Source organism: Tachypleus tridentatus, chromosome 10, assembly GCF_004210375.1.
Source record: "Tachypleus tridentatus isolate NWPU-2018 chromosome 10, ASM421037v1, whole genome shotgun sequence".
Lineage (NCBI taxonomy): Eukaryota > Metazoa > Arthropoda > Merostomata > Xiphosura > Limulidae > Tachypleus > Tachypleus tridentatus.
In genome coordinates, this window is record NC_134834.1 from 179,515,848 (window position 1) to 179,540,830 (window position 24,983).

Below are 24,983 nucleotides of genomic sequence, written 5' to 3' on the forward strand. Positions count from 1 at the left end.
AATCGTTACATTATAACGCCCTCACGGCTGAAAGAGCGAGCATGTTTGGTGTGACGGGGATTTGAACCTGCGACCCTCAGATTACAAGTCGAGCACCCCAACCGTCTGACCGGTGTTATTGTGGGTAATTTGAAAACTACGCTCGGGTTGTAGTTTAATTTCAAATAATGTTATTTAATGATGTTACAGTTGCTATTTTACACCGATATATTTCAGATAGAAAGTTTATTCAGTAAAACGTAATTTGGAAGTTCGTTGAAGTAATTCAGTAAGATGGCTATCATGAACATAACAAATTATTGATACTTGAATAATGATAAGAAGGAATACTAATTCCCGTCTCACTCACTCCAGAAAGACAACTAAATTGCTTTTGAGGAAGACTTTAGTAGCAGCTACTCATTGACGGTTTTATACCTTCTGAATTTTGCTTTATTAAAACTATGGCCAAATTACAAAAGTTTAGTTAGGATATAGTGAATATAGTTATAGGGGACGATTTCATGTGTTTATTATTAAGCACAAAGTGGCACATTGGGCTTTCTTTGCTTTGTAGACAGCAGCGATCGAACAGTGAATTTTGTGTGAAATATTTATCTGATCATGCCATTCAGTAACGCTAGTACTCGAAAGTAGTATGGACGCGTGACATTTTAAAGAAATTTTAAATGACAAGGCTCGGCGCTAAGTGTGTAGGCTTAATACACTAACAACCGGGCTTCGATACCTGTTGTGGGCACAGAATGGATAGCCCGTTGCACCGCTTTACTTTTAAGATCACCTAACCATCCCAGTGACAGGCACGGGACATTTTATTGATTGGTTTATCGATCATATTTTCTCTTCTCGTTAAACATTCATCTCCAAGGAAACGTAACAAACAAAAATGCGCATTGGCTGCGACAAATGTTACGTGCTCTACAACGAAATAATATTGCAGTTCAATATTTTGTACAATCGGTTTTGCGCTTAGCAAACATCGGTAATATGTAATTTTTAGTTGCCGAACTGCATTAAAACTAGAGATATACCAGTAAAATGTAATTAATTGTAGTTTTCTAATTCCTTTAAAACTAATGGTGCACCAGTTAGCTAGCTGTGATTTTCAGTTGTTGGATTCATTTAATATTAACAATATTGTTGAATGCAAAATATCAGGTAAATGGTATCATGCCGCAGAGGATTGAAACCAGGAAATTTAAATCACATAAACCTTGAATGTAAGTAGAAACCAGAATGGAAACAGTTCAACCATGAGGACAGAAATGAAACGGTGAGGTGCATGTGTGTTTATGTTTTTATCTATTTATTTTGCTATAACCTAAATCACGTCTAGATCAAACGTATGCCTGTCAATGCACTTTATGAACACTACATGTAGATAAACAAATGAGAGTCACAATATTAGATGAGTTAGTGTTGTTACAAGTTAAAAATGAAATTTACCCAATGTTTTCATCAGATCAAACTGGACAATGATATGACATTTCCAGAACAGAATGTCCAGATGATATTGTCAAAACTCCACAAGAAAGGCTTAAGTAAGAGCTTCCCTTTCATCTAGTTGATGAGGCTACAACTTAAGTAAGAGCTTCACTTTCATCTAGTTGATGAGGCTACAACTGGCCTGAATGAAAAGTTTTCTCAGATTAAAATTTTCTATAATTTGTTGCCTTTCGTTTTTAGTATCAGATAGATGAACAAGGTACAAACATTTACAAATGGATAGTATTGGTTGTGTTGAACTGAATCTCAATATTTGCTCGACTGTAAATGCTTTTCTAGCTGCTATCTCCAGTTCGCCTTTAGAAATTACATCTTACAGCCTGACTCAAACAGTTTTTATTGTTATGTTTTGTTTTACTCTGCAGTGATTAGCGTTATTTCATAAAATGGCTACCGTGTAAAAAGAGGCTCGATGCGATGGATTGGTCGAGGTGAGCTGATTCATGGCCTCGGCGTTCTACAGACATTTCTCTACTACATTTGTTTCACTGGGGGCATGTTAAGGACATCGTGTATCACATACTTATATCAAAATCACGAAGTAAAGACCAGGATAACGGTGTCATCACTACTGTAACTGTTTTTAGATCTGTGTCCAAAACTTAACCTTGAATTAAGTATATTTTTGTTACTGTTTCTATAACTGTAACATTATAAAAGGAGAATATTATTACGTTTGAAATGAATGAAGACTTACTTGCATTCGACCATGTCACAAGACTGTTTGAATAGCTCAGAAAACATCAGCTAAACATGAAATTTCCCGCACGTTGTACTAAATGGTCACTCCTAAATCATTTATATGTTTAGTGTTACCTTAATTGCGTTACCATTTATGCCTTGTAGAACAATAGTATCATTTAACCTTCTGTGTAACTTTTCTACTTGCTCAATAATATACCATACACATCAGTGCACATTGTGAAAGCACAATTTGTTTGTTTTGAATTTTGCGCAAAGCTACACGAGGACTATCTGTGCTAGCCGTCTCTAATTTAGCAGTGTAAGACTAGAGGGAAGGCAGCTAGTCATCACCACCCACCGCCAATTCTTGGGATACCAACGAATAGTGGGATTGACCGAACATTATATCGCCCCCACGGCTGAAAGGGCGAGCATGTTTGGTGTGACGGGGATGCGAACCCGCGACCCTCAGATTACGAGTCGAAAGCCTTATCCTACCTGGCCATGTCGGACCTAGGCTACTTTGACACGGGGATTTTTTCTATACTAAAACAAATATGCAAACGCTCTACTCTCTTTACTAATTTAAGTAAATGAATATTCAGTTATTCCATTCGATAAAAATAAGATAAAAAACAACAATAGGAAAGAGTTCGAGTAGGTTTAAATAAGTATTATTTTAATTTGAAAAAATTTTAAATCTTTCAAACTGATCTATGTGTCTGCTGAATGTAACAAAATGTTCACCATAAACTCTTACTATGACGAAATATTTTAAATCATAATTACTAGACATATGAACATTGGTACTGTGCTTGTATGGTGAAGAAAGTGTTTCCCTATTTTTATATAACTGCTGAACATTATCGATATTCTAAAGCATTCTCTGTATAAAGCGCCCTCCAGTGGCTCAGCGGTATATCTGAGGACTTACAACGCTAAAAACCAGGTTTCGATACCCGTGGTGGGCAGAGCACAGATAGCCCATTGTGTAGCTTTGTGCTTAATTCAAAACAAACAACAATCTGTATAATTTAGTACAATCATAATACAGAATTTTGTAGCATTTGTAGAATTTAGAATAACATTTTTTCTCACTCATTCTTATTTAACAGCTTGGCATTCATTCTTTTCAAAGTTTAAATATGTTTGTGTTGTTTTTTATTTCCAAATCTGTATTGTCAACGTTTAGAAATTTCTAATCCTATGCGTCGTTAAGTCAATGGGAAGAACATAGAGCTCACAGTTGGATTACGTTGTGTTTCTGAAAACGATTATAGCCTTCAAATCCTAAGACATGGCCAGGTGGTTGAGGCGCTCGAAGGTCGATGATTCGAAACCCCGTCGCACCAAACATGCTCGCCCTTTCAGCCGTGGGGGCGTTATAATGTGTCGGTCAATGTCACTATTCGTTGGTAAAAGAGTCCCAAGAGTTGGCGGTGGGTGGTGATGACTAGCTGCCTTTCCTCTAGTTTTACACTGCTAAAATAGGGACGGCTAGCGCAGATAGCCCTCGTGTAGCTTTGCGCGAAATACAAAACACAAACGAAAAATCCAGAAACATATCTGATGTTAAAACAAATATTTTTTTTTTATCTTTAGGAACAATAAGCGTCATCATGGAATCTATTGTGTGTATAAAAAAAACTTTTGACGCAGTAGCATGTAATATTTGTTACATTTCATGATCTATTCATCAGCTCCAATGACTTGACAAACTGATAAATTAACAGGAAGCCAGTTCACTCTTCCATATTTCTTTGTTGAATAGACAACGGTTTGTCATGTATGTAAATATACATACACACAGAACGAGAGGTGGTTGGATGCGTTATATTAAGGCGATTTTGAATATGCAAGTCTGTAAGTCACGTGAGAAACACAACTGATATGAAGCTGTGGTGGAACAGAATGTATCAAAACTGCATAATGTTTGAAATTCTCAACTAGAGTGATGCTACTGAATATTGATCGCTTATGGGAAGAGTAGGTAATGGTCACATAAAACATATTTATGATTCAGATATAATAGTGACAATTTGTATTTCTTTTTGAAGGTGTCTAATCAACCAGCAGCATCTAATGCCACAAGGGCTTTGTCCAGTCTTTTGAATTGAGTAACAAGATTGAATAAGAGTTCTATGATACGCCCATAGCTGAAAATGCAAACTATTTTTGGCAATATCACGTCTCGGTTCTTGGACTTTTCAAGACATGCGGACTATTAGGTCACGTTCTGCCATGTTTTGTTGACAATCATTTAGACGTTTCCAATCTTTTCATTATCTATGATATAATAAAATGAGGTGAAATTGAATCATGTCATATAATAAAACGAGGTTAAATTGAATCATGTCATATAATAAAACAAGGTGAAATTGAATCATGTCATATAATAAAACGAGGTGAAATTGAATCATGTCATATAATAAAATGAGGTGAATTTGAATCATGTCATATAATAAAACAAGGTGAAATTGAATCATGTCATGTAATAAAACGAAATGAAGTTGAATCATGTCTTATAATAAAATGAGGTGATATTGAATCATGTCATATAATAAAATGAGGTGAAATTGAATCATGTCTTATAATAAAATGAGGTGAAATTGAATCATGTCATATAATAAAACGAGGTGAAATTGAATCACGTCATTCCATATAGACTATTCTAGAGAATTATTTCGACAGTTTCCGTTTCAGGAAATCTTCAGTGAAACTTCCCAAATCAACACCTAATCTGGCAACAGGCTGTTATTTGTACCGGAACTCAATATACAAGACGAATGCAAACAATTACTTAAACTGATAAATTAAGAATAACAGAAAATGATAACAGCCCCCTAATGGGTTTGTAATGGGTATCATATACGGTGAACAGGGGAGAAAAAACTACAGTGAGAGTGGACACCAGTTAATATATTAAACTAGTGACATCAGTCAATGTAACTAATGAGTAACACCAGGTTATTTGTCAAACCAGTAACGTTACATAATATATCAAACCAGTAACATTACATAATATATCAAACCAGTAACGTTACATAATATATCAAACCAGTAACATCAGATAATTTATCAAACCAGTTATGCCTTATAATTTAAAAAAAATAGCAGCACGCAGTATATTAAACTAGTATTTGTTTGTTTCTTTGAAGTTAAACACAAAGCTACAAAATGGACTAGCTTTACCACCCACGGGTATCTAAATCCGATTTCTAGCGTTGTAAGTTCGCAAATATACTGCTGTACCACTGGGGGTTATCAAACTAGTAGCATCAGATTATTCATCAAACCTGTAACACCAGATACTTTATCAAACCAGTGTCAGAAGCATTTATTACAAAAAGCGAAAAATGTACATTTATATGAAACTGAGCACAGAAACCATCATCAACAACACATGTTTTATCCATGACGTCACAAGTATGTTGTGAAAACGAGGAGGAACGTGATAAAGCCGGAACGTAAACAATACATAAACACATAACACTGACGTAGTACTAGAATAAACAGCGTTTTGTGAATATTTTCTTTGCAGTGCCACTTTTATGGGTTTTAGAAAGGTATGTGCCATGTTTCTCGCAAAATATAAATGAAAATGTTTGACTGTTATCATGTTTTGTTTTGTATATATTTGGTGGAAAATTCGTGCGCCTGTGGTTTCTGTTCACAATGTATGTTATTCGTCGTTTCTCGTAATATTTCAGATTAAACGAACCTGATTCTAGATCTCTGAGCTCCTTGTCTTCAACATATTCCAAAAAGTCCTCCGGTGGAAGTCAGCTGTCATTGAACTCTGGCAACAGCCAACATAGTCCAACTGTGGACGATCATCAAGATGTTTGGATGATTTGGGATCAAGTAGTCAATGAATGGGATTATTTTATCAAAAAGAAATATTCTTATGTGAAGGTAAAGAATGTTCTAAAAACATTTTGTAAACGAAATTCTTATGTGAAGGTAAAGGATGATCTAAGAAGCATTTTGTAAAGAAAAATTTTATGTGAAGGTAATGTTCTATAAACAATTTGAAAAGAAAAATTCTTATGTGAAGGTAAAGAATGTTTTAAAAATATTTTGTAAATAAAAATTCTTATGTGAAGGTAAAGGATGCTCTAAAAACATTTTGTAAAAGAAATTCTTATGTGAAGGTAAAGGATGATCTAAGAAGCATTTTGTAAAGAAAAATTCTTATGTGAAGGTAAAGGATGTTCTATAAAGAATTTGTAAAGAAAAATTCTTATGTGAAGGTAAAGAATGTTTTAAAAAATATTTTGTAAATAAAAATTCTTATGTGAAGGTAAAGGATGTTCTAAGAAACATTTTGTTTTTTTGGGAGTTCAGTCATTTGAAAAATAAATATCTATTCTATTAAGGCTTTACAGAAGAAGGTATCATACAGAAAAGAACTTTTACAGGTGTAATCAAACACAATGCTATAAAATATATAAAAGGATATTCTTCAAGACGTTTCTGCTTCGCGAATTCCTGTAAATATCACCAAGAAGTAATATTGAACTATCCGAAATAATTACGTTTCTAAATTTAATACCAATGTATAGCTTCAGTCCGTCAGTGGGCCAGCGACAAATATGAAGCCTTTTAACGCTAAAAACCGGGTTGTCATGCCTGTGGTGAGCACAGCACAAATAGTTCATTATGTAGCTTTGTGCTTAACAATGGAACAAACCTTCTTCATGGAATTTCAAAATAAGGGATGCAGAATCTTTAGCCGTAGTTTCAAACGAAACGTGAAGTAGATATTTAAAAATGCTACTAGAGACACTAATGCATGACAATTTCAACTGTAGAATACAGGGAGGCTCAAAATTGTCTTTTCTATTTTAAAATTTAATAACTAAAGCAATGCAATCATGCAGTACACCTTGTACCCGAAGTCAAACAGTTTGTATTGTCATGTTTTGTTTTACAATGCAGTGAGAAGCATTACTTCGTAAAATGGTTATCGTGTAAGAAGAGATTCGATGCAATGGATTGGTTAGGGTGGATAAAATCGATGTTTCCATGTTCGCCAGACATCGCTCTACTAGATTTCTCACTTTGGGTGTATGCTAAGGACATCGTGTATCACACACCTATATCAAACTTCGTCAAGTAAAAACGGATGACGGATGTCATTGCTACTGTAACTGTGAACATGTTGCAGCGGATGTGAACTAAAATCGAATATCAGTTAGAAGTGCTGACAATCACTGGTGGTATACAAGTAGAAACTGTTTGAGCTGAACTACAATATGTTGAAAGCTGCATGGTTATATCTTTTTAATTAAACTTAAAGATAATTTTAGGTCATCCTTTGTATAAGGTACTATGTTGTGTAAACAGGATAGTGGGATTTTTATTTTGTTACTTTAGCCTTATTTTAAAATGTGTTTGTTTGAAGTTAAGTACAAAGTTACACAGTAAGCTGGCCCGGCATGGCCATGTTGTTAAGACACTAGATTCGTAATCCGTGGATCGGGGGTTCGAATCCCTGTCACACCAAACATGCTCGCCCCTTTCAGCCGTGGGGGCGTTATTACGTGACGGTCAATCCCACTATTCGTTAGTAAAAGAGTAGCTCAAGAGTTAGGGTGAGTGGTAATGACTAGCTGTCTTCCCCGCAGTCTTACACTGCTAAATTAGGAATGGCTAGTCCTCGCGTAGCTTTGCGCGAAATTCAAAACAAACCAAGCCACAATAAGCTATCTGTGCTCTGCCCACGACGGATATCAAAACCTAGTTTCTAGCTATTGTCTTTTTTTTTTTTGTATGCAATTCCGCAGTTGCTCAAAGATGAAGTTTGTGTTAAAGTGATGAAGAGGTAGGCGACCTTAGTGAATCAAAACTGGATTTAGGCTTCATAAAACAATGATTTTACGAGCTACTCGTGTTTGAGTTGTTTTTCTTTGTTCCTAAATAAAACTCAGTTATTTATGTTTCATTAAATCGTCTCCTAGCTTTGTTCAGAATTACTTGTTTCCTTTGCTTAAGATAAAAACAGTGAGGAAGGCGGATCTTTAAAGGATCAGTCTGAGTGTAGCCAGGTGGCGCATTATGCTGCAAATTAAACGGTCCAGAGTTAGAGATTTAAATGATATTGAACACATTCCGCATTTTCAACTGTGATCGCATTATAAAAGTAACTATCTAACTTAATATTCCGTGGCGGCGTATACTACCGGTTACCTACCATCTCTCTCTTCGGGAGTTCAAACTTGGGCAAATCTATAGCTAAATCTTAAACGCTGCTCTTATGGCCATTTGTCAAAAGTTCAGATTGAAAAGGGCCCGGCATGGCCAAGCGTGTTAAGGCGTGCGACTCGTAATCTGAGGGTCGCGGGTTCGCATCCTCGTCGCGCCAAACATGCTCGCCCTTTTAGCCGTGGGAGCGTTATAATATGACAGTCAATCCCACTATTCATTGGTAAAAGAGTAGCCCAAGAGTTGGCGGTGGGTGGTGATGACTAGCTGCCTTCCCTCTAGTCTTACATTGCTAAATTAGGGACGGCTAGCACAGATAGCCCTCGAGTAGCTTTGTGCGAAATTCCAAACAAACAAACAGATTGAAAATCTCAATTCACTGAATGGATTTTATGTTGTAATTATTAATTGACTGTTTAATCGACTGTAAATAAAAGTTTACCACAGAGTACCACTATTTTGTTTTTTACAGGACTTGATTAGGAAGGGTATACCGCATAATTTCCGTGGTACCGTCTGGCAACGTTTATGTAACGCCCAAGCTTGTCCAGCTAAGGACAAGTACGCCGAATATCTCAATAGTTCTTCACCGTGTGAGAAAGTTATTAGGCGAGACATAGCCAGAACGTACCCAGAACACGAATTCTTTCAAGAGAAGGATGGACCGGGTCAACAGAGCCTTTTTAACGTTATGAAAGCGTATTCTCTTCACGACAGAGAAGTGGGTTATTGTCAAGGAACTGCTTTTATTGTTGGATTGTTATTATTGCAGGTAAGTGAATAGTAATAAGAAAACAGTATTACATTCCTTGTTGAAAACATTGAACAAAGTGTGAATGTGTAAATCCGGATATTCAGTTACAAATACTTAAACTTTTATACCGTATCTCTCGATTACTTTTTTATTTATTTATGGCCAGGTGGTTAGGGCACCCGACTCGAAATCTGAGGATGGCAATTTCGAATCCCCGTAGCGTCAAACATGTTCGCTCTTTCAAGCGTGGGGGCGTTATAACGTAACGGTCAATCCTTCTATTATTTGGTAAAAGAGTAGCTCACGATTTGGCGGTGGGTGGTGGTGATTAGTTGCCTGCCCTTTAGCCTTACATCTTACACTGCTAAATTATGGATGACTAGCGCAGATAGCCCTCGTGTAGCTTTGCGCGAAATTCAGACCAAACGTTTTTTTTTAAATAGAAACTATGGAAACCCTAGCGTAATACTGCACCATGGCAACCAGAAACAGCTTAAGTAAGTAGTGTGAATATCTAACGTTTTGTTTGTTTGTTTGTTTGTTTTGGAATTTCGCACAAAGCTACTCGAGGGCTATCTGTGCTAGCCGTCCCTAATTTAGCAGTGTAAGACTAGAGGGAAGGCAGCTAGTCATCACCACCCACCGCCAACTCTTGGGCTACTCTTTTACCAACGAAAGTGGGATTGACCGTCACATTATAACGCCCCCACGGCTGGGAGGGCGAGCATGTTTGGCGCGACTCGGGCGCGAACCCGCGACCCTCAGATTACGAAGCGCACGCCTTAACGCGCTAGGCCATGCAAGGCCCCCTAACGTTTTGTACTCGCTAGTTATACAAATGCCCATTTCAGTGGTCCTTATACATGTGAAACATAAAACAAAAGTGTTTTGGCATTTAATTCCTTTTTGATCTGAAGTATTAAAAATACTTTCAAAGAGCTAAGAGATATAAAACATCCTGTAAGTAAGATATGTTTCAAATATAATGAATTATACTTATCATCAGATGCTATATTAGGCCTTTTATATTTTTCACACTACATTTTTTATCTAATCCTTTACGGATTTTCAAGAAATTGAATAATTTAGTAAAGATCTATCTTCAAAGGGTAGAGTAGTGGAATAAAAGGCAAAAACGCTCATAAAACCATAAAATACAAAACTGAAAATGTGTACGTATCTCCCCATAGACCAAATGAATCCCCAAACCACTGTATAACTGAAGGGGGGGGCGAAGTAGTGGTAAAAAACGCCCATAAAAACACAGAACTGAAAATTTGTACTCCTGCATGGACCTAATAAGGCTTCACACCAATTTTGGTGAAGATTCATCCATATATAATGCCCCTCAGCTGGCATGGCAAGCATGTTTGGTACGACGAGGAATCGAACACGCAAACCTCCGATTACGGTTTGAGCGACTTAACTACCGGATGTGCCAGGCAGTATACTTACTAAGACTGTTTTATGTGTAAGCTAGAGGTTATAGTGATTGTTAAAAATAAATACAAGTGGTAAGACTGACGTATTCAAACACGTTTTTTTTTTTACATTTCTATTTATTTTATTTTTGTGAACTTTTTATTTTACTTATATTTAAAATAAGCTTTCGTCATCAAAAGAAACAGTTGGTGACCGGAATAATCACTTTTTATACATAAAGATATGAGGTTAAAGAAGGCAGAGTACATTTATCTGTATTTGTTTAAAATACACGCATATAGCCATAACAACTTAGCTTAGTTAACTCTCAGAAACAGTAATTAAAGTTAAAGTATAACTGTTGAATAATCAAAGATTAACAAATATGCTTGTTTAGTGAAGTTGGATAATTGTGAGCATCCAACTATTATATCTAGATGCCAGAAGAAGAAGCTTTTACTGTCATGGTGAGATTAATGGAAGACTACAGACTGAGAGAAATGTACAAACCTACAATGGCTGAACTAGGCCTCTGTATGTACCAGCTAGAGAATATGGTCCAGGTAGGAGTATATTATGTATAATATAAGGGACTGTATAATCTATACTTATAACGAGTTAGCCAGTATGGATATTTGAAGAACAGATATCATTAGAAGTATCAATTTATCCTTATATCTTCTTCATTTTACTATTGTTGTTTTAATCACCAGTCTTTAAGGTTAAAAGTAAATTACATTGAAAACAGAAAGTGTATTGAATGCCCTCTGGTGATGACCTTTAAGTTAAGTTATGTCCTCTGACATTTGCGTCAGAGGACACAACTTATTTTTTAATCAAACATACCTATGAATTATTATCTAGCGATGTGGTTAAAATGAATATAACCTGACACCTTAGCCCTGCCCCTTGCAACTAGTTTTTTCGTTTCATTTACAACCAATAAAATTATTGTTTTATAGAACAGTATTTATGCAGAATAAACTAATCTTTATATTCCAATTCACAAATCCAAATATATTTGAATATAATTCACTTTTTTTATTTTCACCTATCAATAATTGAAATGCTAATTGAATACTCCAACCTAAATCACCGATTTCAAACACAGAAACCTTCCACAAGCACCTAATATTTTGGGTGCATTTAAGTTAAAGACACACAGATATGTCTGAGCACCACCCAGTATGGTCAGGTGGTTAGAGCGCTCGTCTTCCAAGCTGAGGATTGCGAGTTCATATTGCAGTTCACCAAACCTGTTCACCTTTTCAGTCTTGGGGGCATTATTATGTGACAGTCTTTCTCACTTTTCATTTGTAAAAGAGTACCCTAAGAATTGGCAGTGGGTGGCGATGACTAACTGCCTTTCCTCTAGTCTTTCATCGTTAAATTAGAGATGGCTAGCATGGTTAATCATCGTTTAGCTTTGCACGAAATTAAACAAATAAACCAGCAAACCGGTTCTTTGTTATGGTCCTGCTGATTTTGTTCTGTTTAACGTGAAATCAAACAGAATTAGTTTGGGTAAACAGAGAGAAGAAAAACAAAAGACATACAGTGGGGCCTAGGAGGTTTGCACAACGCCACTGACTTAACCTAGTATTATGATCATACAATCTTCCTGCGTTGTCATAATACAGAAGAAAAATATTGTATTAGACATAATAAATATGAATCATAATAAAGACCACACCAAGATAAGAGATCTTGTTTCATTAGATTATCGTAAATAATTGGATATAACACAGAAACCTTCATCAGGATTTATAGAAAAAAGATCAACAATATTTGTTTGTTTCGAATTTTCCCACAGGGCTATCTGCGCTAGACGTCGCTAATTTAACAGTATAAGATCATAGGAAAAGCAGCCAGTCCTCACCACCCACCGCAAACTCTTGGGCTACTCTTTTACCAATGAATAGTGTGACTAATCGTCACTTTCTAGCGCCCCCACGGTTGAAAGAGCGAGCATGTTTGGTGTGAGGGGGATTCAAACTCACGACCTTCGGATTACGAGTCGAGTGCCTTATTTCCGAGAGATATGAATCTATAAAAATACGAACTATACGTTGTTATCTTTTTATTCAACGTGTCCAGCATCTGTGAAAAACAATGGAATACCCAAAGTTTGAATACGTTGAATAATTTGTTTTGAGTCCTTCATATAAAAGTTTCAGGATCCTATCTGTGTTATTGAAGAGACGTGTATAATTTGAATGAGTGTTAAAACAATTATTCAATTAACATGACAAAGCAATAACACTGCACAACAAAGCTTTTGCTTCTTGAACACTGTTGGGTGTTCCTTATAGATTTTTTGGCTGCTGATCACGAAAATCACATCCAAATTTGCCCATCACGTACCGTTTCATCGAAATCTTCAGTTTCACCAGGACATTGCTACAATGGAAAAACGATATCAGGACAACTGGAATCCGTCAATGCTTGCTGACTACTGTTGGACACTGCAAAGTGATGCACCGGATATTGAATACAAACGAAAATCAGGAGCAAAACACTTTTAATTATGTTTAACGTAATAGCGTATTAGAAACATAAACGCAATTAAATACGTTATTGTCGGTAACCAGTTAACTGTCTATTTCTCAGAGTTCCTATGTGATGAAGCAAAACCAAAACTATATTTGTGCATACCCACCAGGTACCTGTCATAATGAGTAAAAACTTTTCAGGAAGCAAAACGTAAAAAAAAAAAAAATGTTGTGCAGTGTAATTTAATGTAAAAGGCTGAGTTTGACCTTGACTTTAGACTAAGTGGATAATGATCTTTAAGTGCCAAGGCATCCGTTTCGTTGGTTTAAATGTAACAGCAAAATAATAATTAAAAATACTTGAACCATAGTAATCTGTGTGAAAAACTAAACAATTACATAATGTCTAAAGAGAGAATAACGTAGTAGATCAGCGCCCTCCTCTGATAGTGAATAGTAACTAAGAATGGTGTGAACCGTTTTGAAGCATCTAGTAATATTAAACTTTAATATTACAGGTAATTTCTGAGATTATTGTTTCTGCAATGAATACTCTGGAAATTGTGAGAGGGGAAGATATTTATCATTCAGGAATCTGGAAAGTGAGGAGTATATCTGTAACGTGGAATGTCTGTCTTTCCTTCTCACAGAAAATCATTAATACTGGTATGGTAATGAAATGGGCTTTATGGGTGTCTAGATTTATGTGTAGGAAAACATGACGAGAAACAAAGAAGTCTCCTGTATGCAATCTAATTGAAATACTAGAAGAACAACCTCTGATTTATAGTTATGTTAAAAAGAGATGCATATCTCAGTGAAACTTGTATTCCAGGTGAGAAAGCACTGCGTCGAACGTATAAATGAGGTTTTAGTATAAAGATTAATGATATAAAAATATATCATTCATTCTTTCATAGTTTTTACACATCCAACTTGTTTTTACAAGAACACACTTACGTAAATGAACCATTTTACAATTCCAATAATTAGATTACATTCCATTTGATATAAAACCCGAAACTTGACCTTTTTCGTTCTATCTAAGTTGTGGGTCACAAGGCACGATTACATGTAACTTCTTTACATAACTATTCATTGTAGTCCGGCATGGTCAGGTGGGTTAAGGCGTTCGACTTCTAATATGAGGGTCACGGGTTCGAATCCCCGTCGCACCAAACATGCCCGCTCTTTCAGCCGTGGGGGCGTTATAATGTGACGCTTAGTCCCACGTTTCGTTGGTAAAAGAGTAACCAAAGAATTGGCGGTGGGTTGTGATGACTAACTAGCTGCCTTCAGTCTAGTCTTACATTGCTAAATTAGGGGCGATTAACGCCGATAGCTCTCATGTAGCTGTGCGGGAAATTAATAAACAAAGTGTTCATTGTAACTTGATTTTAGATATTGACCTTAAAATATGGCTTGCTGTAAACTTGTTACAAATATTTTCAATTCCAGCAGTTTATACAAGTAAACAGTATAATGTAGTTATTTATATAATATAAATAACCACGTGAATCAATTCTTGGATGGATATTTTTAATTCCTACGATTTCATTGGTTTATGTACAGGAGATTCTACCCGAAATTCACATCCATCTTCAATCTCAGAGTTTCCACACATCAATGTACGCGTCTTCTTGGTTTTTAACAGTCTTCACGGCTTCCTTACCTTTCCAACTAGCCTGCCGAGTCATGGATCTCCTGCTATCTGAGGTGAGACTTGTCTGGTTGCTCTTGTGTGTCCAATAATTCAACATACAAAAATACATTTTTAATATCTGTTAATTTTAATTAACTTTAAATTTTTCTGCAGCTTTTCTGACTTTTTCACCTTTAGTTATTTTACTTTTTATCACCAATCGTTTAATTATGTTCAATGTGTTTCTCTTTTTACAGGGTATGGAAAGTATTTTTAGAATATCTGTAGCAATACTACAGTTTTGTAAAGAAGATATATTGCAGTTAGATATGGAAGGAATGTTAAAAGTAAGTATTATTTTTCGTATTTAACAAATGGTATTGTTGTCTTTATCTTCTTCAATTGTTTTTGATGAGAATTATGTAAAACTCCATTTTCATAAAATAAATGGTACCCTACGAAATTCCTTCTTGTCGTATAAATGTTTTAAAACAAAATAAAATGAAAATTATATTATTATTTAAATTGCCTAAAGGAAAAACACAATTATGATAGTACATAGTTTATATATCTTATCCTACATACTTATATGTATTACCAAATACAAAATTAGTATGAGAATGCAGAATATAGATTAAATGTACATACGCTATCTTTAGTTAAGCACATACATACACACACAAATATGTATATATATATATATATATAAACACACACATACTGTCTTTGATTAAGCACAACAGTGTTATAGATATCAGAAAATATACATATATACACTGTTTAGGGCTAAGCCCAAAAATGATATAAGTATGCATAATACAGAATATACACGTACGCACATAATCTTTGGCTAGGCACAATCATGATATACGTATGTAGGATATACGCAAAGTATCCAGACATCCTTTGGGGGACCTCAGTATTACTGGTACAGTTTTGTTACACCTTCTATTTAATATTAGCTTAGACCATTTTTCTCTGTTAGAAAAACCTAAATTCTGCGTCGTAAGGACTTCACAAGGCACTGAAACATTTCCACTCAGCGTATATTATAAACCTATGACAAAAACCATCTAAACTGTCAAACATAAATTAGTTAATAATATATGCGATATGACAAAAACCATCTAAACTGTCAAAAATAAATTAGTTAATAATATATGCGATAATAAAACTCGTAATTTGAGTTACAACCTTCTCACTAACTGAGTACGGATTTCCAATAATAAATATGCTCGTTGTTGCTGCTACAGCTTATTTATTGAAGACACTGCTGAGAAAGCCTGGAATTCAGCAGCTGAAATATAACATATAACAGTTGGTTTAAACACTTTTTAAATGAGTCAGTTATGAGATAATCTTTTGGTGTCCTTTGAAACCCTGAACGATATTTCTATTTTTATCTTAGTCATCAGTGGTTGTTGATTATAGTTTTTTCTTGGTGACAGCCATTTCTTTTTCATTGTTGTTGTACTCTACCAAGCCAGTGACCGAAGAGACCTTTGATAAGAATGCTCTAGTTAGGTGACAAGCACCAACTATCATGCTTCTTTAAATGCCAGGAATAACCTTTTTCTACCCTTTGTCTCGCAGGTTTATTTGATAGCATTTTGTTTATTTATTGTGTTTATGCAATCACTTGATACTTCAGATGATCAGTGTGTTACGCATGAGATTATTGTTCTTCATCTGGGCGTGTATTGGTGTATTGGTGTGTATTGGTGGGCCTTAATATGGCGCCAAATGTAAACAGAAGCATGACATGTTAGAGTTAGAGATGCTGGAGAGTGTGCAAGATACTTAAAAATCATAAGCTTAATAAGTTTATGAAAAGAGAGAATACCAGATGCTCTAAGTGTGAGTAAAAAGTCAATATGTGATATAATCCCAGTGTTTGACCACGCTGTATCTACTAGAGCCGTGTATTTGATAGTACTATAAGAAATGCAATTGTACTTCAACGTTATAAAAAATTAAGTCTGTGTAAAAGTGATTTATAGTATTACAGAAATATATATCACAAGTGCTATGAAAGATATTTGCAAACAAATAACAAGGATTATATTCTATTGAATTTGAATTTGTCCTGTTTTCCATGAATGTTTGGCTGTTTTTTTTTTTTGTGTAGAAATTGTTAATTTCGAAATATGAAAAAATATTTTAAAAGTTTTTAGAGTAATAAGATTTGCCAAATTGATGGTGAAATATATTTCTGGATGATAGCAGGTGAACGATTTGACTGTACTTTTGTTGTACCGATTTTGAAGGGTAATGGTCGAGTTACGCATGAGACCTACTCGTGAAATATCTGTACACCTAAATAAATATTTGCGGTTATCAAGTAACAGTGTTAATAATGTATGTTTTATTTATTAATATGGCCATATGTAGTTCTGTATAAGACCCATGCTTACTTTTAAGAGAACAATATCAAGATGTCTGAATAACTCAACCAGAACATAGAGGTTAATTGTATTAAAGATGTTTGAGGCCATTTGGAGTAATAGATATGAAATATTAGATCACACCTTTTCATGTTTTATCAAATGGCCAAAGTGTTTAATCAATAACGATTATACCTTGTAGAACAGCAAGTTATTCAGGTCACAAATGATTTTCACCATATTTGGAAAGGGATCACACGGAACTCCTTTCCAGATACTTTTGATATGGCAGCGTACGTGTATATCTCCAAACTGACATTCTGTCAGTTATGAATTTCAGTCTTCTGAGATTGTTGAGGTCAAGTAAAATTGGTTTTAATGAATTTAGCTTTTGAATGTAATAGGCCTAATTCTAATGCCTTGTGCGAAATATAATTTTAATCATTTTTTGCTCGTAAAAGGCATACACATCATAATAAATGACTCATAAACTAGTGTTCCGATCAATACTGTCTTTGTTGTATTTCAGTAGGTCTGATGAGCTCTGGATTGAGCAAAACTCGTCGTCGACAGTGGATAATAAGCAATATAGTTAGCTGTATAACTAATATTATACACTTTTCTAACTCTTTAAAATCTCTAAATATTAACATTAGACACTGTTATTACTTGAAAATCTCTAAATACTAACATTATAGACTCTTATTACTTGAAAATCTGTAGTGTTAAAATATAATAGGCCTAAAAAGTAATACCTTATGACAAGGATAATTGTAATCATTATTGCAACCTTTGAATGAACTTAGCATCAACTTTAACCAGTTTTTTTCATTTTCATAAGAAACTTACCCTTTTATCAGTTTTATGTTTTACAGTTTAATAATATTAGATTATGTCGTATTCATACAGAGAGTTAAGTAAGTTATAATAAAACGAATTTGAGTGCCAATTTATTGGCAAGTCACGTAACGAACAGCCTGCATAAAACATCCTTTCCCACATAAAATAATCATACAGTAAAATAATAAAGATGTATTCAGATTGGGATTTAGAACTTTTCAAACGGAAATATCCTTCGTAGATAATGGTATTGGAAACGAAAGGAATATGGATCATATTGAGACACTAGGATAACCTAGAGAGAGACCTGAACAATCGTACCACAGCCACGATAAACAAAGTGTGACATAAGGTAAACGTTGCGAATCCATGAACACAAAGGAGAGTAACAAAAGCCATCCACGTGTGCCAGACAGTAGTATAGGAGATAAGTAAGCATGATTTTTATCGAGAAAAGCTATATAAGACACGTGAGTACAAACTGCTTTCACAACATATATGATCAACCACTGCATATTTCAAGCAACTGGAAAATGAAACATATATACATGCTATTCCGTAAAAATAAATACGGGCAAAATTACCAGATGCAACGTATATGTATTTATAAGAAATTTGGCTGTTGAAAACCGTGCTAAAAATTCATCTTACGGATACACTATGTAGCTTATGGAAAGAAGTGGTGTGCGTTGGACATGACAGTTTTACTACAGTGTCTTTTGCAATGGAAAGTATCCTGAAAAGCTATTTTCAAGATCCTTGTCGTGGCGACGTGGTTTTGAATGGTTTAACGAGGCGCCTAAATCGTTTTAATATCACTTACTCAACCTCTGTACATCTCTCCTGGTTTAATGTCACTTAATAATAATATTTATTAGATTTTGCAATGGTCCTTTCCTTTCTTTATAATGTATACATTATCATTTCTGCATTGTTGTAGTATTTTCAGAAAGAAATGCCATCTAAATGTGAAACTGATCCCAACTATATAATCAACATGGCATTGCAAATCAAGTATAACAGCAAAAAAATGAAAAAGTAAGTATGATTTTTGGTCTGGTAGAAGTATAATATGAATATTAAGAAAAACAAAACTGAATTGCATTTAGTATCTTAGACTACACGAAAAACAATTCCTTTTCAATCAGAGGAGGACATTTTGCTTTCAGGTTGGAAAAAGAATATTCATCTTTAAAAGCAAGAGAACATGAGGAAATGATAGAAATGCGAGTAAGTTATTAGTCGTTCGTGTGGGAAGTCAGGTAAACATTCTATGTCAAAGTGAAGTAAATATATTAAAACTGGGATTGAAAACTTGCTGGCTACACAGGTGATATTTGTGGAAACACAATTTACTTTCTTCTGGATTTAAGCCTGTATTAAAACCAGGAATTTTCGTTTTAAACAATTTTATTTGTATAAAATAAAATAAAAACCAGACAAATTCTGTGGAAACTTTTTTCAGATGAAGTAACAACTATTTCTTGTTTCTTTTTGTTTCCTCCAGAGATTAAGGACAGAGAATAGAATACTTAGACAAAGAACGGAAAACTTAGAGAAGGTAATTTGTTTCATTTAATTGCAGTTTTTAAGACAATAATGAAAGTTTATTAGTCGTTTTCATTGCTCTCATGGCAGTTTGAGTTGTTGAAAAGCGCTTTGGAAACAATTAATACTATGCGCAGTTAGTAGAGCACTTGGACAAAAAGTCCAAGGTTCAACCTTTCTTGAAGGAGGCACAAGTGGTGGACCATCACTGATTTAAGTATTCAGATCTTAACTTGGAGGATTTAAAAGAGTCGCTTTCTTTAAATAAGCTTCAGTTCTGAATAATGTGTAACACTGTTTCCTGTTTGAATTGGAAGAAGAGTTAAGTTAGTAGAACTGTTTCAAAATGGAAGAGAAAAAAGACTTTTGAAATATCAAATAAAGTTCGTACTGAAGGTGATCTGAGATAGATGCAGTTCTCGCTGTTAAAATGAATATTATTTGCATCCTTTATACACATGGAGAAACATGTTGAGAATGGGGATTCCCTGAATGATTTAGCCTTATTGTGGGCTCATGGGCACAGCTCCTGTTACTGTTTATCCTGTGTCATTATTTGTTTATCGATTTTAAATAAATTTAGCAACATTTTTTTTGTTCAAGAGAAAGTAGTGCACAACACTGTTCCTTTGTTGTTGTTTTTTAATTTCGCGCAAAGCTACTCGAGGGCTGTCTGCGCTAGCCGTCCCTAATTTAGCAGTGTAAGACTAGAGGGAAGGCAGCTAGTCATCACCACCCACCGCCAACTCTTAGGCTACTCTTTTACCAACGAATAATGAAATTTAGCGTCAAATTATAACGCCCCCACGGCTTAAAGGACAAGTATATTTGATGTGACGGGATTCGAATATGCGACCCTCAGAGTACAAGTTGAACGCCCTAACCACTTGGCCACGCCTGGCTTCGAATGCACAGGATACCGCGCTGCGTTCTTTGGAATTCAAGTGCCTTTTTGAATATAACTTTTGCCTGATGACGACTTTGTACTAATAGTTAAAATCAGAACTTGCCTGCTGTAAACGTTTCTGTTATTGTGTATTTGAAGTAGGTTCCTCACTAAACATTCACAAAGTTATTTTAAAGTTTGCTTTTAATGTGCGTTTATGTAACGTTGCTGTTTAAAATCTTAATTTTATGTAATTACTGACTTATTAATGACTAACACTTGAAAGTTAGGGAAGACGAGAGCAGATGACCCTCAAGTAGCTCTGCACGAAGTTCAAGAAACAAACAAATAAACCTTTAAGGTGTTAGATTTCGAGCACTTACATCTACGTGTAGCTATATAACAAATATCGTGTTAAATGTTTATTGAACTTGTACATGTTTTATACTCGGTTATTTTTATTTACTACGAAATAACATTCGTTTGTAATTACAATTTACTTAGGAGAGTACAACACTAGCTGGTAGGCTAATACAGGGACAGGTCAGCAGAGCCCAAGAAGCAGAAGAAAACTATGTTCTTAAGAGGGAACTTACTGCTATGAAAGATAAAGAATCTGCAATGAGGCACGAGCTAGAGGACGCTTACAAGCAAATACAAGAATTGCACGAGGTATGTAATTTTTTAAAGTTTCTTTTAAACTTCAACAACAGCTTTTGTCCAAAACGTAATGCACAAAATACTGCTAATACATTATTATGGAGAGAAATAAGTTAAGATATCATCCCATATTTATTAAATGACTAAAAACGTATGCATATGTACATTAGATATGAAGTAATTAGAATTACCTTTTTCCAAAAATAGTGAGTTCAGTTACGTGTTTTACTCAAAGCATTTTTGCTCACACGTGTGTACATATAACGTTGTGTGTTAAATTTGAGGGAAAAAAGTATTTTTTAAAACCACAACTTGTTTCTTTGTGGTTCTTCTTTAGCTTGAAAGTTTGTTTGTTTTGAATTTTCGCGCAAAGCTACTCGAGGGCTATCTGTGCTAGCTGCCCCTAATTTTGCGATGTAAGACTAAAAGGAAGGCAGTTAGTCATTCTCACCCTCCGCCAACTCTTGGGCTACTCTTTACCAACGAATAGTGGGATTGACCGTCACATTACAATGCCCCCACGGCTGAAAGGGCGAGCATGTTTGGTGTGAGAGGGATTCGAATCCACAACCCTCGGATTATGAGTCGAGTGCCTTACCCACCTGGCCATGCCGGACGAATGTAGAAATTATCACAATATTTATAATTTGATATTGCTTAAATTGTGACGGGGATTCGAACCTGCGACCCTAGGATTACGAGTCGAGTGCCTTAATCACCTAGCCATGCCGGGCCTCTATGTTGATAGTAATACATTTCGTTTAGTGTTAATATTTGCCTAAAATCTACTGTTGGTTTTTATGTCATAACCATGCTTATTTCACCTCAAGTTCCAAACAAGCCAATGAATTCCAGGTATTACTTTAAAAACCAAATTTTGTCATACTCCCCCCCCGAAATATTACAGGTTTCCTTTTTATTTAATCACATATTTCACAGTGACATAAAATTTACCTCAATTTTTTTCTTTCTTTTGATATTCAGGTCAATAAGACACTGAGAGAAAATACACCTGATAATTATATTGCCAGTAAACTACGAGAGGCTGAGGATCGACTAGCCGTGAAAGAGTTGCGACAGCAAATCACAGATCTTCAGCTGATGTGGGAGGTAAAGAAAAAAACCTAACTGGTTTATCTTTCCGAGATATTTTTAAAAGTGTTTTATCGCCTGATTTTTATGATCTAAAAAGAAGGAACGTTTCATTTAAAGTTAGTCTACACCAGTGTGCCGCGGCACACTGGTTGAGAATCACTGGTCTACACGCATTATTGGGTAACTTTACAAATGATCGGCTGAAGATGATGTTATTAATAAAATCTTGGCACGTTTTTCATAGTAAGAGTTTAAATATTTATTTCTAAACCTAAAGATTCTTAGTCAAAAACATTGATTTGTTTTTAAAATCCTAAGTCAAACTTCACTTGACCGTATATGTAACCTTATTCATCTGAATATAGTGAAATTATAAACTTCTTTCTCCAGATAAAAACTAATCTAGTGCTAATTTTCTAGCAACAGCCGCTGGTAGACTTGAACATAAGTTTTAAGCTATTAGCTTCTATGCTCACTGACGCACGTGTGAAGTTATGTTTCGAAGTTTTCACATAACACATTTTTCTTGTATATTAGTGAGGATACGAGAAGGTAGTTGAACTTACATGAATGTACGAATAATCTCAAATTGAAGTCTCTTAGTCAGTTCTTTTTATCTACCCGGTAATCAAGTAGTGATGCATTTAAAAGTAATTTATATATATATATATGATCGGACATTAATGCTGTAATAACTTACGAAAGTAGCATACCATACACAACAGTTAGTGCAAACCAAAATTGGTAAATTTTAGTAAGGAAACAGCTACGTGGAACTGTGTAAGAGAGGATACGTTCAGTGTGAATAAAAATAGTAGAGTTTAGTAAGGAAACAGCTATGTGGAACTGTCGGAGAAAAGACATGTTAAGTATTAAAGATCGGTGTTAATCAAATATGGTAGAGTTTAGTAAGGAAACAGCTATGTGGAACTGTCGGAGAAAAGACATGTTAAGTATTAAAGATCGGTGTTAATCAAATATGGTAGAGTTTAGTAAGGAAACAGCTACGTGGAACTGTGTAAGAGAGGATACGTTCAGTGTGAATAAAAAATAGTAGAGTTTAGTAAGGAAACAGCTATGTGGAACTGTCGGAGAAAAGACATGTTAAGTATTAAAGATCGGTGTTAATCAAATATGGTAGAGTTTAGTAAGGAAACAGGTATGTGGAACTGTCGGAGAAAAGACATGTTAAGTATTAAAGATCGGTGTTAATCAAATATGGTAGAGTTTAGTAAGGAAACAGGTATGTGGAACTGTCGGAGAAAAGACATGTTAAGTATTAAAGATCGGTGTTAATCAAATATGGTAGAGTTTAGTAAGGAAACAGGTAAGTGGAACTGTCGGAGAAAAGACATGTTAAGTATTAAAGATCGGTGTTAATCAAATATGGTAGAGTTTAGTAAGGAAACAGGTAAGTGGAACTGTCGGAGAAAAGACATGTTATGTATTAAAGATCGGTGTTAATCAAATATGGTAGAGTTTAGTAAGGAAACAGGTAAGTGGAACTGTTTGAGAGAAGATATGTTCAATGTAAATATTCAGTGTGTATAGTCCATTTGTATTTATACATATTTACAATGATAGGGAAACTTACACCATTTATCTGGTCATGCAGCCACATTAATGAAATATCCCTCTTATAGTCATCTAGAACAACCACTTATAGTCATGTAGTTATATTTAAATATAACTAGTGAAGTAATCAGTGTTACAACGATGCAAATACTTTAACTATTCCAAATTGTTATGAAGAAATCAACCATGTTAATCATGGCTTTTTGCAAAGATAAAAAGAGAAAAAATGGTCTTTACCTAGCTAAACATTTTGATTAAAATCAATAAAAATAACGACTTGCGACAAAAATAAAAATTTACAGAAGCTATTTTAATCACATGAAAACCAGGTACATTAACCCGGATAACCTTTCACGTTTCCAAAACAAAATTAGCTGCCTTTTGAGCCCCCCGCTAGTACAACGGTAAGTCTTTGGATTTACAACGCTAAAATCAGGGGTTCGATTCCCCTCGGTGGGCTGAGCAGATAGCCTGATGTGGCTTTGCAATAAGAAAACACAAACACACTGCCTTTTGATGTCCCAATTTCTGCTATGTGGTTAATTGTCATTCGCAGCGTATTCTGACTTTATGGTAGTTCCAGGGGTACAAATCAGTTTTATAGTTTAGAAAACAATGGCTGTTACTCAATGTTAGATTGTTATATTACTGCCATTTTAGCTATAATGTTATCTTTCCGTCCTATTTCCAGTCACATATGTTTGGTATTGACACAACAAAGCTTATGAAGAATAAAATTATTCACACCCCACAACGCATCATCTTTGCTCTTCTGTGTGTTTTCTTATAGCAAAGCCACATCGGGCTATCTGCTGAGCCCACCCAGGGGAATCAAACCCCTGATTTTAGCGTTGTAAACCCGTAGAATTACCGCTGTACTAACGGGGGACTTAAGCTTTTCTACTCATTACTTATTACTTCCACAGAGACGTGCAATTCAACCTATTGTAAATCTTCAAGCTCAATAGACCAGTTATTTAGAGTACTAGACAGTGACCAACCCAACATAAGATGAGTGTTTTATATTTATAAGAATGAGCGTTTTATGTTTATAAGAATGAGTGGGCCTGGCATGGCCAAGCGCGTTAAGGCGTGCGCTTCGTAATCTGAGGGTCGCGGGTTCGCGCCCTAGTCGCGCCAAACATGCTCGCCCTCCCAGCCGTGGGGGCGTTATAATGTTACGGTCAATCCCACTATTCGTTGGTAAAAGAGTAGCCCAAGAGTTGGCGGTGGGTGGTGATGACTAGTTGCCTTCCCTCTAGTCTTACACTGCTAAATTAGGGGCGGC

At 35.3% G+C, this 24,983-nt stretch overlaps 1 protein-coding gene across 3 annotated transcripts in view; it reads left to right on the top strand.

Annotated features, from left to right (window-relative positions):
• Positions 1 to 918: 918 nt before the first annotated feature.
• The window catches only part of LOC143231042 (ecotropic viral integration site 5 ortholog-like), a 36,090-nt gene continuing 12,025 nt past the window's right edge, over positions 919 to 24,983 (top strand). For all 3 annotated transcript variants that reach the window (XM_076465538.1, XM_076465536.1, XM_076465537.1), the window contains exons 1-11: positions 919 to 1,273; positions 5,901 to 6,105; positions 8,870 to 9,169; positions 11,011 to 11,136; positions 14,638 to 14,781; positions 14,965 to 15,054; positions 18,872 to 18,969; positions 19,101 to 19,161; positions 19,439 to 19,492; positions 20,870 to 21,037; positions 22,010 to 22,135. In XM_076465538.1, coding sequence (XP_076321653.1) covers positions 1,254 to 1,273; positions 5,901 to 6,105; positions 8,870 to 9,169; positions 11,011 to 11,136; positions 14,638 to 14,781; positions 14,965 to 15,054; positions 18,872 to 18,969; positions 19,101 to 19,161; positions 19,439 to 19,492; positions 20,870 to 21,037; positions 22,010 to 22,135 — 1,392 coding nt within the window. In that variant the 5' untranslated portion in view covers positions 919 to 1,253. The remainder of the gene's footprint in view (positions 1,274 to 5,900; positions 6,106 to 8,869; positions 9,170 to 11,010; positions 11,137 to 14,637; positions 14,782 to 14,964; positions 15,055 to 18,871; positions 18,970 to 19,100; positions 19,162 to 19,438; positions 19,493 to 20,869; positions 21,038 to 22,009; positions 22,136 to 24,983) is intronic.